Below are 12,421 nucleotides of genomic sequence, written 5' to 3' on the forward strand. Positions count from 1 at the left end.
CGCTCTGGAGGTCCCGCAAAGAGACACCCACACAAGGATGCGCCGAGTCCTCATCAGCTAATTGCACTCGCAAGACACTAACTGGGCACAAACAACACAAAGTAGAAGCGAGGCGGCCGTGACACGCCGAGGCCTTGGCGGGACTTCGAGGTGAAGGGGAGATGAGCACGACCGACGTGGAAATCTGGGTTATAAACAATAACTGGTGATCGAGATCAAGTCTTACAGTTGCATGTGAGTCACTCTGGGGAAAATGAGATGCTACAGGGAAACCAAATCAATAATCTGCCGTCATTTAATTGCTGCCGTCATAAAGAATCTTCTTTATATGTCCAGATGTTAATTGAGAGCTCCAATGATTCATCGACAAATAATCGCTTCAATTAACTGCTCATCATTTGGTGTTTTAGAGGGCTTGGAACAGATTACTTATAATTGTAAGTCAAGGCACCACTGCGTTAAAGAGGAGTTTTGTTATGAAATGGAAGAGTTTTCACTTCGGATGGTGCGTTGGCCTGTGCAACTCTCTGTGTGTTGCATCCCCGCGCACAATTGATAGCCTGCAGTCTGGTTTGGAGGTGCGCAGGGGTCTGCACCTGCTCTCCTGCATCCCCTGGGCCGCTTAAGGCAAAGGTGTTAGCAGCCAGCCGCTAATGTTATGCTACACTTGATTTAGCCGGGCCGCCCCCTGTCCCCTTCGGCGGAGCGCGGGAGCCGGCGCAGAGTGTCAAAAAGGGGAGCTAAGAAGGCCCAACGAGCTTTTTTTTTTTTTGGGCAAGAAGGGCCTGTCCCCCTTGGCAACAGGCAAATTGCTACAGCAGCATTAAGCCATGATAACTCACGCCCATTACTATTCAACAGGCCCCGCAGAGCAGACCTTTTGTCTCGCTGTGATTCCATGAACATGTTTTAGAAGTGAACTGACATGGGAAGCCACTGACACTGACAACGCTGCCTTGTGTGTGTGCGCGAGTGCGTGTGCCAGGCAGAGAGGACAAGGACAGCGGCTCAGCAAGCAAAAGGTGTTTTCATGAGCCAATTAAATGACATTGCTATTCCGTAGCCCGGGGCGCACCTCGGGGCGGAGGAGTTTGCGGCACTCCAGTGGCCATTGTCTGCTCTTGGCGTGATACATGGCAACTCCGTCTTCTCCCTCGGAACAGGTTAGCACAATTATTTTCAAGGGCTCAATTTGGGAGACTGTGTCAGGCTGCTGAATATGTAAAACAAGAACCGGATGGATCAAGCGAGCCCAACATGCAATTTACCCACTGCAGGTGAAAATCTGTGAGAGCGGTTCAGAAAAATAAATTGTTGTACCTCTCTCATTCATTTTAAACACATTTAAGCATGTTAAAACAAGCTGCAAAGTTGAATAAAAGTGGAAGACGTTTTTTTTTTTTTTAATTTGCACATACCTGAAAGAATTCAAGCTGGAAGCTAATAATGATTAACTCAGAGCAGCTGCAACATGCTGCGATTTACATATTATCAGATGAGTCGACTAGTAAAATAATCATTTGTGTAGACACATTCCTCCCGAATTGATTTGGCTGGGCCATGGTCAGCTTTGTGAACCAGTAGCCTATTTTTCATGATAGGCGCACAAAGAAATCATTGTCCCCACTTTTCAGAAGCACTCTGATGTAGGCCACCATTCAAGGTGAGGCGAAATGGGCGGAGTTTAAAAAACAAACAAAAAACAACAACAAAAAAACACTCCTGCTGATCTTTGATCTCACTTTTGTTTGAAAATCAAATGTATCAAACAGGGGAATAATAACAACAACATGGGCGATAAACAGATGAAAAAAGTCCAAGCACAAAGGCATCACCGTATAAAAATCTTGCATTTGATTATCTCCGATAATGAATATGTCACATTTGCAAAGTGGGGCTTCAGGTAAGAGAAGCGTCTATTCTCTGCTTCGTAATTACCTACCCCTGCAGCGGAGCCGATCCCTCCTTTCTCCCCTTTAAGCCACAAGAGACTGATATGAAAGGGAATTGGACACTTGGGCCCACACGTGCTGTAATTAAAAAAAAAAAAAAACTCTCCTGTGCTTGATACGTTGTTTGGAAACATCATTTTCGGTGTGCAACGTGCATTTGTTAGGGATCTGACCTAAATACACCCCAGATTAAACACTGGGAAACACCGGAGCTTTGTTTCGGGTTGCTTCGCTCATTAAGTGTGAAAATGAGGTGATACAGGCGCCGCCGGGGTTTAAATATAGACAGGTGATATCCATACAAAGGAGACGCAACCCTTTGGGTAGGATTTAGCAATCGAGAAGACGCCGACGACTTCGGCACGGCTCATTGGCCGAGTGGGGGCGGGAACGTGCCGAGCGATCAACGCGGCACACCGTCAAGTAAAACAGCGGGAAATATAACAAGTCCCCCAAAAAAAGTTGCGCCATTGGGATAACGATGCCGCCAAAACGTCAGACTTCACAAATCTCGCGAGACTTCCGAGCATCATGCGGGCGTTCAGCTCAGTCACCACCTGAAGGATGAACTCTCCAAGCGTTTTGCTTTTTCTTTGGCTTTATTTGTTGTGTATTCTTTTTGGATGCCACCAAATAAGTACATGTAGTAAAACTTTATCCTCACTTTTCTGACTATGACATCAATATTTATTTTTTCCAAATCACTTCATTTTTAAGATGAAAAATGTGATTCCTCAGGCCCAACGGATTTTTAAAGAGCTGCAGATTATTTGGCAGAATAAAATTCCAATAACCGATTAGTCCGCCCACTGATATTAAAAAAAAAAATTCTATATATATATATATATATAAAATATATAATTTTATATTTATTTATATACTTTTTGTTCTTCTACTTCTCCTTTTCATAATTTCACTGCTGTAAATTGGGAATTTCTCCATTATGAGACAAATAAAGGTTTTCTTATCTGATCTCTTAATATCGCTGCAGCTTCTGGTATTTACTAATAACACCAAGTGTTTAATGGCACATAAAAACACACCGAGACTCTGCATGTGATGGTTCTCCTTCTATCAAAAGCCACTCTAACAAGCCAAATAACTCCATCTGGGTTTGGGGGGGAACCCCACCCCCCCAAAACAAAACAACATAATCTCCAGAGACTCCTCCTTATCTCTGCCACTTGTGTTGTGACATATCCACGATAACAAAGCCACGGGCTCCAGTCCCCGCCGCATGCATACAGACACACTTAGAGGCACCCAAAAAGATTTAATTAGTCCAATAATTAAATGAAGCTTAATTAGAGTCACTTTCCTTGGGCGAGCAGAGCTGTTCCTTGTCATTACCGAGCCATAATGAGCCACAGAACACGACGCGCTGCCTCAACAGCCGGGATCATAACAATAAAAGTTTCTTTTTTATTCCAAGGCGCGGCATCTTTGATATGTTTAGCGCAGAGGAATAATGATGTAAGTGGCTGTGGCAACACAAATTAAGTGTATTATTTAGCAGCGGTGAGCGATAGCAACCCCCCCCCCCACCCCACACACTCCCCTCACTTCAAAGTTCAATAGGCTTTTAAAATGAAAGGAGTTATGTCAGCCCTGTAGCCAATCCATAACGGCCTTTGACGTTTTATAGCGAGCCCCCTTCCAGATTGGTCCGGCTTGTCTCTACACGGCCAGCCTAATGTTCACCTGCTTGTTATGGTTCCGAGGCTGATAAGAAGTGATGCTCGGAGGTCTCCCCGGGGTGTGATTGTGGAGTAAATATTAGCGGGCCCTCGGCGTCGCCCGGCGCCAGTAAACCACTGTCCTCTCATAAAGAAATCAACAGACCCAATGACTTTTTAAATGTTAATATACTGTCATGAGGCTGGAGGCCCGTATGTGTGTGTGCATGCGCGCGCGAGGCTGAAATGAGTCTGAAAAATGATCTGGAGGGACCACGAGTGCATGTGTGTTTGGGTGCACTCGTTTCTCCGTTTTCATTATTGGCCGGCAGCCGAAGCCAGTCATTTCCCTGTCTTCATAAAGACTTGGCCCATTAAAATCTACCTCTATTCAATAATTAGGACTCCACAAATAAACCAAAGGCAATTAAATCAATGCTTCCCTGGGCTGGTGCCTGGACCCCGTGGCCCACGTGGACACTCCATCTTCACCGCTGGCATTATTCATGGCGGGCTGCGGTGGAGCCGTACAGCACCCCCCCCGGCCTGCTCATGATTATTAGACAGCGCCGTCCCTCGATTCCGGCTGCAGAGTGCCGCTCATGGTGGCTCTCCACTGACCGGCGTAGGCTTTTGATTCCATTAGCCCGCCATCAGAAGTGAGCACTTTGGGATTAACCTGATGAGTCAATCGTATCAACTTTTCAACGGTAAGTGTCAAACTTGATTGAACATCAACAAAACAGCTTGGGTTTCATGTATTGAAGGAAAGGCCGCCGCTCGGAGGTTCGGGGGTTCAATTTCAGCTCTGGCTTTTCTGTTTGCAGTTTGCATATTGATCACAGTGATTGCATTTTATTTTATTTTTTTTTTAATTCGAAGCTACAGCTTCCTCTCTCATAGTCCAAAAAGATGCGTTAGGTCTGCCACACACCAAGTGGCGTGAAAATGGACCATCGAGAAAACATAACAGTTGTTGACTCTTCGCCGCACATCAAGCAACAGAGCAATCAAATTGGACTTCTGCTTCCTGTTTGCCACTTCAATTCAAATTGGAGAATTGAATCGGAAATTACATACAGGTCATTCTCAATTCAACTGTACCATTACTAAAGCAGAAGCATATTTCATTTGGCTTTGATGCTACTCCTTGACCACGAATACAGTACACCATTCCAAGTGCGCATGCCGTTTGCCGCTCTTGTTATGTTGACATGTGGCTGATCATGACAGCCATGGAGAGGAATGGCCCTCACTGGAGGGGACACACACGCACACACAGACACGCACACACACTTGTGCGCCAACTGAGTGACTGATGGCTCGGCTATTGGCAGGGCCACTGAGATAATAAAGTGCTGTCCCACTGGCAGCTCTATTAGACTCTGTCAGTGACAAGAGGCGGCTGCACCGACGGACACGTCCTCATATCGCGTCGCTGACAGCCGAGCCGGTTAAGGACACTCGTCTTCTCCTCATCCGTCTATTTTGGTGTCTTCTTATTTTAGGAAGTGCAGCTCCGCGGTGGGATGATATCACCATTAGGGCAGAGTGCTGGCAGAGTGCTATTAGTGTCACGGGCAGGGTGACAGGCGGGGGCAGTCGACTTCACAGATGTTCTGCTCAGTGAGCTTTTCTTAAGCAATGACAGGGAGGGGAAGACGACAGCTTGCTTTTTTTTTTTTTTTTGACTTGTGTTGTACAAGCAGGTCCTTACCGTTGCTTGCTTTACTTTGGTAGGGGCAAAATGACAGCCATTACTCTCCCTTAGTGATGATCATGTAGTTTGGGTGTAGAAATTGTGATTGTTCCTGTCTGATCGCCTGCGAAACCCCAAAAAGGGTTTCTCTCTGGCTGAGATCTGAGTTATCAGAGATGCCACAAGAGGATCACCAAAAACTGCTATTGTCTCCATGAAGCTCCTCAACTCACTACAGGAGTACCTCGGCACCAAGATGCCACCAAAGTAACTCTGTTAACGCAGCGAATAGGTGAATTTTTCAGCAAACAACAGAGGCTAGCTTCCCCTGAAAAAACACAAACCGGCCAATGCGCTAGTCCTGAACCCTGAGAAAGCAAGAAAAAACAAAATGCTCTTCTCCAAGACAAAAAAAAAAAACAAGATGAGTGGAACAACCCAGCTCGAGAAGAGAGTGGAAAATTCTCCAAATAAATAAATAAGAAAAAAAAAAAAGAACAAGATGGACTTGAAAGAAGATGGAAAAAGTCTGCTGGAGTAAGCGGTGAGGAGGGGGTTGACTGCAACGGTCCCGGCAGTCCCCAAAGGGACCCAGGGGCAAGTCTCAGGCTTGTCATACTCCGCTCCTCTCTTCCTCCTCCTCTCTTCTCCACCCCCCCCCCATCACCCCTGTTCTGCCCACGGAAAACGTCGATAGCAGGCTGCCGGTGCCGAGGTCTCCAGTGAACACTAGCTCATTCTCCCGGCATCGACAGGCCCACCAAATCAATATTTAGTTCCCCACTAACAAGCTGCCTCGGGGTCTGAGCCAGAGAGAGAAAGAGAGAGAGAGAAAAATGTGGGACAGGGCAGGATGGCAGAGATAGACAGAGAACAGGGACTGAAAGCTGTCCAGCTAGAAGGGAAAAACATGGATTCAAGTAGAGTGTCAAGTGTGTGTTAGTGTGTGTGTGTGTGTGTTAGTGTGGGAGAGGAAGGTGGAAAGGTCAGAGGAAGATCTGGGGAACAAGAGAACAGTGCCTGGTGTGTGTCGTGGTGCGGAGGCGACGCATGAGTGCCTGCGGCAGCCTCTGACAAGAACACAGAAGAGACGGGCGCGCACACACAGACACACACACACACGCGCGCAAAGCAACACTCAATCACACACATATCACAGCGAGCGGACGTTGACAGCGCTCCAGTAAAGCTCCTGCAGAGCGCTCGCAGATGAGTGGCCGGAGTTTCTTTCTTTTTTTGTTTGTTTGTTTTTTTTTTTTCAAGGAAGATACAGCTCTGCATCTCACGTCCAAGTTCACACAAAAGTACATTGGATATTGTGAAATTGTTTTGTCTTGTTGTTTTTGTTCTTTTATTTTGTGAAAAAGGGGCAAGTGTCATATGCATGCCAAAGCAAGGGGTGGCGCTGTAACCCCTCACAGGGAGGCCGAGTGTGGGTGTGCCAGAGACCTCTCGAACGAATCAACTAGTCCATCCTGGAACACACGGACCTGCAGCACCCTCCGGGTCCACATAGCCAATATTGAGACTTTTTGACTCTTCAGGGCCACCATACTTTTTGGCCATGTTCGGCATTGGAGATGGAAGTCAAAACAAGTTGACAGGCCACATTATGTTCGCTGTTGTTTACTATTCAGTCATTTTTGCTGTGGAAGCGATCTGCAGCTCTTTTCTGAAAAGCTCACCTGTTCTGGTTTTTTAAAGCTCTTTCTGAAACACCCAAAGATGAAGCAAGATCATGCCAAATTGGAAAAGTAGTACATTGGCGTCAAGGAACGGAAGCATGAAGTCTGAGAAACCACTAAGACAAGATTTGCACATCAGGGAGGACAATTCCCAAACAACAAAACAAATGCAAGAAAGACACTGTGTAAAAATGCTGAAACTCAAACTTTGTGAACGATAACTAAAAGCAATTTGTAAAAAAAATAAAAAATAAAAAATCGATGCCATTAATTGCTAACGACAGGGCAGTTTGTATTGATTGATTGGATTATCAAAATGTCAACTTTATATGATTACACTGGTCAACGCACATTTTGGCGCCAAGAAGATGTCAACAGTTTTTGGGGTAATTTGATATTGCTGAATTTGAAAATGACATTGTCTGCATTGGCTCTCGTTTCTGAGCTATTCCATATTTTTGTTGAAAAAAAAAAGGTGCCAGTTATGACATTGGTATTCTCTTCGAGCTACAACGCTGATGAGGCCGTAGCTGTCTTATCAAGCGTGTCCATACAGTGTTCTTTCATTTTTGATGCGATGGCATGAAAGATGGCAATCGTTCTCATAGAGAGCCTTTGCAATGCAAATCATATTTCATGTGAAAATAAAGCACACGTTCACGAATTTTGTCAATATTAGCTGTGAAACACGCCAAAACAGGTGACGTCAAAGCACACTTTTTAATAAGTACATTTTGTCAACTGACAAAAAACGTGAATGATCAATTGTCAAAAATATCGATATCTCCAAACTATAGCCAATTTAAACAAAATTATGTGATATTCCGACTCAGAAGCCCAAAATTACCCAGAAAGCATGAAAATATCTTTGGCACTCACTTTTTTTTTGGGAGGGGGTGGGGGGTTATCAATGCATACGAACCTTCTGCTGGAGGATGTGGTTTAGCTGGTCCAGCCATTCCTGATCTTTGGGAAGCCCTGAAAGACTCTCTGTCCCCTGAAAGATGGAGACAGAAACAGCAGAGACCAAAATCAACCTTGATTTCTCCAGAGAGAACGGGCCACTATTCATCCAAACACTGGCCGGTCCGAGAGTACCGAGGTCTGGACCTTGAGGACTTTCCCCGGAGATTTGGCGGACGCCAGAGAATGTTTACATGCTTCTCATGTAAAACGAACCGATAGAACGGTAGCCTTGTAGCGACGAATGAACACAGTGAAGAGTGACTGCACCAAACCGCTCTGCCTCCTGGCTTTGGACCAGGGGTTACCGTTTGAAATGAAGTGGACAAGCCCGGTACTGTCTCAGCGCGACATGGCCGAGCAGAAGAGAAAGCGCGCGGTTGTGTGTGGCTGACCAAACACTCCCAAGTCCTGGAAAGCCAGAGCCGACATGTGCATACAAACTTTATGTGTACTGTCTGCTCCAGGCACCGAAAGCTTATATAGTACTCACTGTAAGAGGATGTTAAACTGAATGAGTTAATAATTTGACAGGAATTCAGTCGGTTGCATACATTATTTTGGCCACTTTATGATTTTGTTGCGTTCGCGAGCATGGGCTGATTCTGATGGCATGATAATAAAAATTTCACAGTGTCATGGTATGAAAATTACTGCCAATATAATTAGAATTAAAGAAAAAACAATAATAGAATATATTTTTTTAATCTTCAGGATTTTTTAAAATCAATTTTATTTTTAAACAAAACAAAATATTGGTACATTAAGAAACGTTAAGTTAAAAAAAGTTATCTTCTTCTGTTTTTATTCTTCAGAGCAAGTTATAGTGACACTGGTGAGCGATTTTTTTTTAGAACAGACCCATGGGTGACTCATGTTGTATTCGGGCTAACTGGTAGAGGCTGGCACCATGCCCCCCCCCCCCCCCCCCAGGAAATTGCACATTAGTCAAAAGTAAAGCTATGTAAGTAACTAACTGTGTCTCTTTCATCTGACCTCAATCCCTCCCCCTCCTCACGTAACTGCTCACCCTTCCCCTTTCTACTCTCCGAGAAGGAGGGGTGCGGGGAAGTTAATTGGAGTCAATTAACGTCAATGAGGTGGATCCTTTGCTCAACTCTCTCAAATAAGAAAAAAGAAGAGCTGATTACAAGTGACGGGCAGTTGGCACATTACATTTTTAAAAAGTTGTATTTTATTAAATTTAAAATATGAAACAGACCGAGACGGGGGTCACTCTTTTCAAGAAAGATGACCGTCGGGTGGGTTCTAATGACAGAGGTATTCAGGGGTACTGGAGAGGAGTGTCCGTCATGAAGTCGAGTCTCAGATTCAGGAGGAGCAGGGTGGTTTTCATCTCGGCCGTGAAACAGTGGACCAGCTCTACACATTTGGCAGAGTCCTCGAGGGTGCATGGGAGTTTGCCCTACCAGTCTTGATTTACTGGCCGATCTACGTTCCTAACCTCACCTATGGTCACGTGTTGTGGTTTGTGACCGAAAGAACGAGATCCGGGATACAAGCGGCCGAAATCAGTTTCCTTCGCAAGATCTTCGGACTTTTCCTCAGAGATAAGGTGAGAAATTTGGTCATCTAGGAGCGGCTCAGACTTGAGCCGCTGCTCCTCCACGTCAAGAGGAGCCAGATGAGGTGGCTTGGGCAACTGGGTAGGATGGCTCCTGGTGAGGTGTTCCGGGTATGTCCCGCCGGTAGGAACTCCCCGGAGACAACCCAGGACACGCTGGCGAGACTGTCTCCCGGCTGGCCTCCCGGGACGCCTTGGGACCCCCAGGCAGATTTGGAAGAATTGGCTGGGGAGAAGATAGTTTGGGCTTTCCTGCTAAACATGCTGACCCAGCAACCCAACCCAGGATAAGCGGCAGAGAATGGATGGATGGATGGAAAGTCTTAACATTAGCAAAATAATAAGAAAAATAATTTTCAAAATCAAAATAAATCCGTCAGTTTCATACATTATGCATTTTGTCCACTTTATGATGATTTTGATGGGGTCACAAAAGTCACGCTGCTATACAACACTGTTGCTGTCAGTCGGAACTCATTTTCAGAGTGTAGGGTTGAAGATGCGGAAGCAACTGCGTGACACACTATGTATTAACAAAGCTCCCTCTCCTCCACACACACACGCACACGCACGTACGCACACGCACGCACGCACGCACGCACGCACGCACGCACGCACGCACGCACACACACACACACACACACACACACACACACACACACACACACACACACACACAGGGTTTAACACTTACAATAGATTAAGCATGTGTTCATCCCTTGGCCTTTTATCAGCTTCCTGGAACCGCAGGTGCGATGCTTTGCGATAACACCACGGATCGGGCTAATTTCAGTGTGTGTCTAATTAGTGGCTGCTGCTTATTGTAACTGAGAAGAGGGGGAGTGTGAGAAGGTGGTCTTCGAACATAAAATGTGTCAGGGGTGATCTCCATTCAGAACAATGTACTCATCCTCCTCCACTCGACAGGCGATTGAAAAGGCCCGGAGCCGCTTGACCCTCGCTGAACTTTTGCTGCATACGATGAAATGGACACATGCACATGGGCGGCATGATACAGGAGTGGGAGATGAGGGCACACGTGTTATATAGGTGCGTTTTTATTGATCTGATGAGTCTTGCACGGGCGTTTCAACCTGACAGGGCAGCCTCGATGTTTGATTCTTATTAGCTACGAAGGCCAATTAATATCACAGAAACTTTCGACGAGTTTATTGAGTAAAACGGCGCCGGGAGAAGATCAGTGTGGCAGAAGTAGCTCGGCCAACTAAGACGTACTGAGAGAGCAAAGAAGTTGACTTGTGGAGAAGAAACTGGAGATCACAAGACGGCAACAAGCAAGTGCTCTGATGTGATTGCAAGCCACGGTAACGTGATGCGCAGATTATGTTCGACGATAGAAAAATATAATTTTGGATTTCGCGATTTGCTTTCGATGTTCTTAAAACAAATACAAATTCTGTAAAGTTGAAATATTAAATACACCTGAATTGTACTTGGGGATTGAGTCACTGTCCTTTTTATTTTAGTTCGTTTTTCACCCAGGCCATCCTACGTGGGCAGAGCACGACATCAAAACATCCCCATCTGATGAGCATTTTGAGGTTTCGACACGGATGTATTACGACAGTGAGTCCCACAAAGGTTGCATCTTTACTGAACTCCTTCTGGACAACCAATTACCCTAGACGGATGGGTGATGCTAAATTGCAACGGTTTTTGGCCTGATGGGGGCGGAAGACGGTGTCAAAAGTTTGACGAACATTATAGGAGTTGCCATGAAAAACAGGGCGCAAGGGACGCTTAATCGCTCGAAGTCCATTATAGCTATTGTTGGTGATAACATCGAATTGGAAGTTACTCCGCGATTTCATCGCCGGCCGGTGACCACGTCAAGGTCGAGAAAAGAGCAGCTGTCAAGCAACGAGTGCCGAGGAGATCGGAGAGATTTCAGCGGTGATGAGTGGGACATTTTGTTCCCCTCGCATCTCCGCGGTGGAGCTGAGCTGCAAGGGAATGAAATTGGTTTCAAGTGTGAGTAAGCGCAGGGCGAGCAAACACTCATCTCCCGGTAGAAGGAGAGGACGACAACATCTCATGGGACTTGAGCTTGATTGCAACGAGGATTTGGTAATTGATGACGCTGTCGGGCGAGATCTACGGTGGTAGGAAGAGTTGGGCAGCCCGGGAAAGAGTGAAACTGACTGCGATGAGGAAGAATTGAAAAGAAGGGCTTTTAATTTGTGCTTTCTAGTGAAACATGGACAGTGGGAAGTCCAACAACTATCCCAAGTCCATGTTGGTTTGTCAAACACTGATTGGTGAGATCCCGCCCTATTTTTGCTCTCTGCTCGCGATGCATACCACAACCCGTACGCTGCGTTCCAGCAGTTTTATGAAGCTCTACGGGCCCAAAGTATGCACTGGTTTTGGGCGATAGTCTTTTCAATTTTCTCCACCAAACAACTTCATCACAATGTCAATTTTAATTTGGCGGGGGGGTTCTCCGGCCTGTGATAGCTAAAAAAGTTTTTAAAAAAATGTTTTTAAGTTACATCACAGATGCTCAAGGCTCAGCTTGCGAACGTTACATGACCAAATTCAGAAAACAGGTGGCACAGAACATAATGTTTTGGACTTGACTACCCCCCTTGAAACGGTTTTGAACAGTTAAAAAAAAAATGACTGTGAAAAAGAAACCTAAATACGAAAAAAATGTATTCGAAATCCAAACCTGCGGGGCCACTCACTGAAACTTAAATTAATGGGAAGCATATCTGCCTCACCATTTGTGGTTCAGGAAAAGTGAATTCAGTTATAAAATCCTCTTTCATGTTCTTCAACATTGTAAAAGGTCAAGTGCTCACCAACACCGAAAGGGTCGAAAGAATTTGACGCTAAAT

The 12,421-nt window shown here is 45.5% G+C and overlaps 1 protein-coding gene across 7 annotated transcripts in view; it reads right to left on the reverse strand.

The window, feature by feature from the left end:
• Positions 1–12,421, reverse strand: part of cntln (centlein, centrosomal protein) — an 89,824-nt gene that overhangs the window by 2,607 nt on the left and 74,796 nt on the right. For all 7 annotated transcript variants that reach the window (XR_002167307.1, XR_002167306.1, XR_002167305.1 and 4 more), the window contains one exon: positions 7,935–8,009. Coding sequence is in view for 3 of the 7 variants with exons in the window: in XM_019862427.1 (XP_019717986.1) it covers positions 7,935–8,009 (75 nt within the window). In the remaining 4 variants the exon portion in view is untranslated. The remainder of the gene's footprint in view (positions 1–7,934; positions 8,010–12,421) is intronic.

The sequence above is a fragment of the Hippocampus comes genome, unplaced genomic scaffold, assembly GCF_001891065.2.
Source record: "Hippocampus comes isolate QL1 unplaced genomic scaffold, H_comes_QL1_v1.1 scaffold7, whole genome shotgun sequence".
NCBI lineage: Eukaryota > Metazoa > Chordata > Actinopteri > Syngnathiformes > Syngnathidae > Hippocampus > Hippocampus comes.